This window comes from Bison bison, unplaced genomic scaffold (assembly GCF_000754665.1).
Source record: "Bison bison bison isolate TAMUID 2011002044 unplaced genomic scaffold, Bison_UMD1.0 scf7180017864259, whole genome shotgun sequence".
Classification (NCBI taxonomy): Eukaryota; Metazoa; Chordata; class Mammalia; order Artiodactyla; family Bovidae; genus Bison; species Bison bison.
The window spans coordinates 4175684-4182606 of NW_011494831.1; the positions used below are offsets into that span (position 1 = coordinate 4175684).

Consider the following 6923-nt stretch of genomic DNA (forward strand, 5'->3'; position numbering starts at 1 on the left):
TGCTAAGTCGCTTCAGTCGTGTCCAACTCTGTGCGACCCCATAGACCGCAGCCCACCAGGCTCCTCCGTCCCTGGGATTCTCCAGGCAAGAACACTGGAGTGGGTTGCCATTTCCTTCTCCATTGCATGAAAGTGAGAAGTGAAAGTGAAGTCACTCAGTCGTGACCGACTTGTAGTGACCCCATGGACTGTGGCCCACCAGGCTCCTCCATCCATGGGATTTTCCAGGCAAGAGTACTGGAGTGGCTTGCCATTGCCTTCTCCGGAACAGTGCTAGGTGCCTTAATTATGTATTCCCGTTTAAGCTCACAGCGACCCTGTATGGTAGATATTATTATCAGAAGAGACAAGGAAATAGAACTCAGAGGAATTAAATCTATAGGTTGCACAGCTAGCAAGCCAAAACGCTGGGATTTGCACAGCAGCACTATTTTCTCTCCACTTGGCTACAGAGAGAGGATCCCATAAAACAGCATCTTAGGAATAACCAGCTTACCCTCCCGAGGCAGGAGGCTGAGGGCGGGGGCACCCACACCCACCTCTGTGTTGAGCGGGAACTTCACGTGGGTTTTCTTTCGGAAGCAGAGCTTGGTGAGGTCATAGAGAACTGTCAAGAGATGGTCATCAGGTGTCACCGTGTCTTCATCACAGACGCTCAGCTCTAGAACATTCTAGGGGAGAAGGGGTGGGGTGTGAGTCTGGTCACTGAGGCTGCATCCACCCATTCCCAGGATGAGGGGCCTGACCTCAGTCCTAGTGAATAGGTGGGTCTTAGGGATGGGGGTGAGCACAGCTCAGGTGTGAGGGACATTTGTGGGGACATGAATAAAGGGAAAAGGGAAAGTGTTAGTTGTGTCTGACTCTGCTACCCCATGGACTGTAGCCCACCAGGTTCTTCTATCCATGTGATTTCCCAGGCAAGAATACTGGAGTAGGTTTCCACTCCCTTCTCTAGGGGATTTTCCCGACCCAGGGACCGAACCCAGGTCTCCCACATTGCAAACAGATTCTTTACTGTCTGAGCCACCAAGGAAGCCCTGGATTAAGGGAGAAAAGTGTCTATTCCCTCCTTTGCAACTCTCTGAGGCCTTCCTGCCCTTCTTCTCTGGTTCTCCTATTGGGGAATTTTGCTCTTTTACAAGCTTGGCCAGGGCCTGTGAAGTGTGAGGGATTTCATTTCACATAGGGGAAGGATGGAAGGACACAGCAAACAAGACATTTGCCAAGATTAGCATGTATCCAGTGCTGGGACCCAGGAGCTGAAGACAGTTCCTTTGGTACAGAAAACACAATTCAGGGACACCATTACATTTCATACTCCAGGTAGAGAGGTGTGGCAAAGATTACAGAGGCTTTGATTGGGTTGGGGTGAAGTGTTGGAGCTCTATCTTTTGGCTCATCAGCCCCTAAGTGATGTCTTGTGGGTGGTCCCAAAGCAGAAGGTCAAGTGTGGAGCAGCTACCCTGTCATCTGGCCGAACTCTGAGATGACTTAGGTGACTAAGATTAGCCTCTGGATTAGCCTCTGAGGCCTCTTGTTCCAAGGATCCTGGGAGATGTAGGTTGGGTCTGGATTTGCCTCTTTTGTCCCTATCTAGTGGACCTGAGATGGTTCTGGGGCTTCCTAGTGAGTGGGATCTGTTGACTTTGTAATTGCTAGATACCAGGAGTGGGACTTCACTAGTGGTCTGGTGGTTAAGACTTGGCGTTCCCAATGCAGGGGGCATGAGTTCAATTTGTGGTGAGGGAGCTAAGATGCTACATGCCACACGGTGTGGCCAAAAAAGAAACCAGGTGTGTCCTAGAACCAACCCAGCAGCCCCAGAGATCTACAGAAAAAAGAAACACACATTCTGGTTTCAAGATGGCATAGCTCATACTGAAACTCCCCCTTTCTCAACAAAAATCTTATATATGATAGAAAAGACATTTTTAAAACAATAAATATAAAACTCTACTTGAAAACAAACGGATATGTCATGAACTAAAAAAGGAGATGCATTCCTAAAATATGAAAGTGGTAAGCTGGATGGAGCTGTCAAGCCTCAGATGCCTCAGGACTGGCTCTGACGCCTTCATGATGAGGGTAAATTTATCTGAAGGGGACCCTGGGGCAGCTGTCAAAACTCAGGATGTTCAGGACAGGATTCTCCCACAGGAGATATGAACTCCATGTAGTCACATATATCTGAAGAAGGCCTATGCCATGAATCAGCGACTCAACAAATGAAAGAGCACACACCCAAGGAATTAGAAGTAAATTAGCCATCCAAAAAGGATTTACAACAGTGAAAGCCCTCTGTTTGGGATTAGACTGGCCTCGGACCTATTGAGAAGATTGGCTCTTCTCTCTGTATCCTTCTGCTTGGTGTATGTTCTGGAAACACACTCAATTTGGGGGCAGGAGACAGTTCTAGGGACAATTTAGGGAAAGGACAGAGAAGCAGAAAAGATGGTAGAAGGATAACTATGCCCAGAGGGACAAATACGAGACAGGCAGAAGAAAGGAGTGGGTGAGTGGGGAGACATGGGACAAGAAGTGGGTAGAAAGAAAGACAAATAGGCATGAGAAGGCCATGTGAGCAAAGAGAAGGACAAGCAGGCCAGGAGGGAGCGGACCTGCAGGCAGGGCAGGCAGGTGCTGTCCCCGTGTCTCACCTTCACTTGGCTCTGGATCTGGAAGCTGAAGGTCTCATTCCATTCTGGGTTTCGGCAGTTGGAGATGGTCCTAGTCCTCAGCCTCTTTTCACTGGCAGTGGGCAGCCAGAGGCTCACGAAGCAGTCTGTCAGGCTCACTGTCCGAGGAAGACAAGGGTGAGGGGGTGAGGAGCCAATCCAGGTCTGAAGAGGAGAGAGTGTGGAGGCAGAAGCCAGAGTGAAGCCTCGTCTCAGCTTCAGGTCCCCTCTTGACTCACGGCCCTGACTCTCCAGAGACCTTTGTCCCAGAACCCTGAGAAGGTCATGGACTGCAGGCTGGAGGTTTCAGCGGGGACGCAGGACCCCCTGCCTGTTCTGAAGACTGGAGATGGCCTCTGGCTCTGCTCAGAAGCACCCTGGCTCTTGTTGGTTTGGGACAAGGTATGGCTGTGACTCTGCACTTTTTTTGGCTTCCGTGGTGGCTTAAACAGTAAAAAATCTGCTTGTAATGCAGGAGACCTGGGTTCAGTCTCTGGGTCAGGAGGATCCCCTGGAGAAAGAAATAGCTACACACTCCAGTATTTTACCTAGAGAATCCTATGGACAGAGGAGCCTGGTGGGCTATAGTTGATGGGGTCACAAAGAGTCAGACATGACTGAGCAAATAACATACACACACACATGGCTGGGCAGTTTTCTCTCTGCCAGGGGACGATCTGAAGGACTAGCCATTCAGAGATCAAGTTTATCTCTTGCTTTAGCCCAGAGCACCAGGGAAGCCAAAGTAAGGCTCAGCTCTGGGCTGCGGAGAAGCAAGGATTAGAAGGGACACCGTTAGGGAGGAGGGAGTCAGCCCCAAGGCCCAGTGGGGACAGCCTGGAGCAGAACAGGCTATTCAGCAGGATCTGGGACAGGAAATGCAAACCATGTGACCGAACATCTCAGATGCACCCATCTGGGCTCTTTGTATCTATACTGGTCTCCCCACATGGACTGTGTGGCCCAAGAAACCTTCATATCTAAGACCACATACTTTATTTTTCATTCAAAAGAACAACATGAATGTGATGATGCTGTGTGTGCTCGAAGGACAAAGCTGTGACCCCAACACGTTCTCCTAAAGTTAAAGAAGGCCTCCTGGGTTTTCTTTTTGGAGCAGTGGCAGGCACAGGGATAGGAATAGGGTGAAAACCCAATGTCCTGACACCATTCCACCTGGGAGGAGGGAGGAAGAGGTGCCCCGATGGCCCTTGTCACTCTTCTGGCAATCTGCTGGGTGTAATTCCCAGGACACCCACAAGATACATAGAGAAGGGGAAAAGTCAATACAGTTTCCAGTGTTAGAGAAGCTTCTTCTAGATGATAAAGCAGCGAAGGGATGGGAGTTCTGTACTGATAGGACTGATCCGAACTAGTTTCTAATTATAATTAATAATGTCCTCTGAGAATGGAACCAGAGGTGACCCCTCCCCGCAGACTGACTTAGTCCTATATTGTTACTACACTGAGAACTTCATCAGACTTAATAACCGTGGCTTGCATCATGAGCATCCCTGGTTTCTGATTTCATCCCCTCTGTCTGGTTAATCTTTCAGGCTAGTCTTTCACCATTCAATGAACTGGAATTCATGGCCTTCCACCCATCAAACAGAGGTGAGATAACACTGTCTTTAAATGTCATAATCATCATTAATCCAAACACAACAGAATCAAAAGAAAATGATGACATCATCCTACCATTCCTTCCATGCCCAGCTTGTTCCTCCTCACTATGAACTCAGGCTCTCACATTGAGTTGATTTAACTCCTTGGTGCTCTCCAGCCTGTCCACTTCTCCCTACTTGCATGGCCACTGCCTTGGTGCATGCCATCTTCATCTCTGCCATCTCTTCATCACTACCCCACTGGGAACCCTGTCTTCTGTCCTGCCCCACCCTCATCTTTTCTCTCTAGAGAAACCAAAGGGCTCTTTTCCTATCGGTCACTCCCCAGTTAAAGATCCTTCAGTGGCTCCCTGTCCACTCAGGCTGAGTCCCACCCACTCAGCATGGCTACCCCTCCCACTTTGCCAGCCTCACATCATTCCTTCTCCCTATCATCCCAGCCCCGCCCTGTCCCCAAACACACACACACACACACACAGGCATTCACACATGCATGCACACATACACTGTTGCATGCATGTGCTCACACTCACTCCAAACTCCAGCCAAACCCAGCGCCCTGTAGGTCTCAGAAGGCCAGGTCGCCTTGCCATGAACACCCTCCTCTTCCTCTTTCACACTACCCTTCTTCCACCCTTTCAGGTTGCAGAAGGGACCTCCCTCCAGAAGCCTTGCCTAAGCCCCTAAGTCTGGGCCAGGAGCCCCTCGTAGCCCGACACCTCCCGCTCTTCTCCTGATGGAGCACTGCTGACAGGTTGGTGCATGTGTCTCCACCACCCCCTGTGCCCTGGGAAGCCCAGGAGACCCAGTATTGGCACCGCTGGATATTTGTGACTAAATGAATGGTAGAAAACCCCAGCTCCCTGCTGTTGGGATATATCAGCACCCCAGAAATTCTGGGCTGAGTCACCATAGATATAGATAGGTAAGTTGGCGTGTCTAATGGCTCTGTTCAGAGGGAGACTCCCTGGGGACCTGCTCAGTCCTCCTGGGCCCTCCTTTGGCTTTTCCTGGGCTCCAAGTCCCCTCCTCTTGGCCTGCCTCCTGTGCAGGGGGAGCCTGAAGGCAGGGACCCCACAACCCTACACCCACTTGCTTAGCACGATTTCACAGACCCTGGAAAGGCCCCTTTTCCTCTAAGATTCCTTTTCTATCATCAGTCAATGCCTAAAATTGTCCCATTAAACCCACTGGGCTTTTCCTGGTGGCTCAGATGGTAAAAAAAATCTGCCTGCAATGCAGGAAACCCGGCTTTGATCCCTGGGTTGGGAAAATGCCCTGGAGAAGGAAATGGCAACCCACTCTAGTACTCTTGCCTAGAGAATCCCTTGGACAGAGGAGCCTGGTAGCTTATAGTCCATGGGGTTGCAGAGTTGGATTCGACTGAATGACTAACATACACAAATCCACTGAAGTCTCAGAATTTTTGACCTAAGGCTTAAATCTCCAGTTAAGATTAAAAACAAAACAAAACTCCTGGAAGAGCCAGCATTGGTCAGACACCTACACATCAAGCATAAATTTTTTTTCCAGTTCTTTTGCAGAGATCCCTTCTGCCTGTCCCCCTAAAGTTGGGAAGGAGAGTGCAGCCCAAGAGAGGATAATCCTGGGGAGGGATGATGGTGGAGGGAGGCCGCCAAGCTCAGATGACAAGCTGCAGCATCATGAGCTGACTCTAAGGTAGTGACTGTTGTTGCGTTGGCAATTAAGAGTGCTTAAGAAAGGATGATCCAATTCTAAGAACTTTGGGGAATTTCCTAAGCACAGATTGGTTCTCATCCTTGTTCCTCATGAAGTGAAAAAGGGCTTGGTCATAGGAATGACATATCTCTTTTTCCAGAATGTGGGTGGCCAAGATGACTTAACCATCTCTACTGATATCAAGAACATTATCTTCCTTAGAGACACCCACCTCACAGCTCTTGGGGTGCTGGTTTGAATTTTAATTTATTGTCCCAAGGGGAATAAAAACTCTGGACAGCTGCAAGATTTCCAGGCCAGTTCTCTCGCAGCCCTGACCTAGCTCCTTCATGAGGGAGCCACCCCCGAATCTCATCCCTTTGGGGCTCCTGGAAATCTTAGAAACTCAGGCACCCCTTACAGGACTGAACCAGAGGGGAGATCATTTTTGATCTAAGCCAGGAGGAACGATTTAGGGCGAAGGTGACCCAGGACCTGCAAGATGTCAAGATAGTCTCCACCCAGGCGAGGCAGAAACGAGCCCAGCCCGTGACAATTGTGGAACCAGATACAACGTGACCTGGGCTGATACCCCAGACACCGTGACTGCCCCCAGCTCTGTTCCTCAGGGAAATGAGGAAAACACAGACATGTTCCAAAGGGGACCAGGTACCCTTGAAGGGCAGCCTGTGTGCCAGAGGCACATGTGGGGAAGAGAGAGAGGAGGTGGGCCAGACCTTAGCCCGTTTCTCCGGCTGCCTGCTCCTCACCTCACCTCCACCTCCGGGGCCCGCAGGTGACGGTGTAGCAGGAAGTGCCCTGGATGGTGGGAGGGTCCGAGAGCACAAGTGCAGGCCTGCCTGAGAGTGTGAGGCCCGCATGACACGCAGGGCGGGGACAGAGCCACCTCTAGAGGAGCCGAGGCGGGCGAGGCAACTGCAGG

At 50.4% G+C, this 6923-nt stretch overlaps 1 protein-coding gene across 1 annotated transcript in view; it reads right to left on the minus strand.

Moving 5' to 3' along the window:
* Window positions 1-6923, minus strand: part of PLA2G4E (phospholipase A2, group IVE) — a 79332-nt gene that overhangs the window by 25784 nt on the left and 46625 nt on the right. The window contains exons 3-4 of the mRNA XM_010848059.1: window positions 2658-2794; window positions 540-671 (exon numbers count right to left, since the gene is read on the minus strand). Of these exons, the coding sequence (XP_010846361.1) occupies window positions 540-671; window positions 2658-2794 (269 nt within the window). The remainder of the gene's footprint in view (window positions 1-539; window positions 672-2657; window positions 2795-6923) is intronic.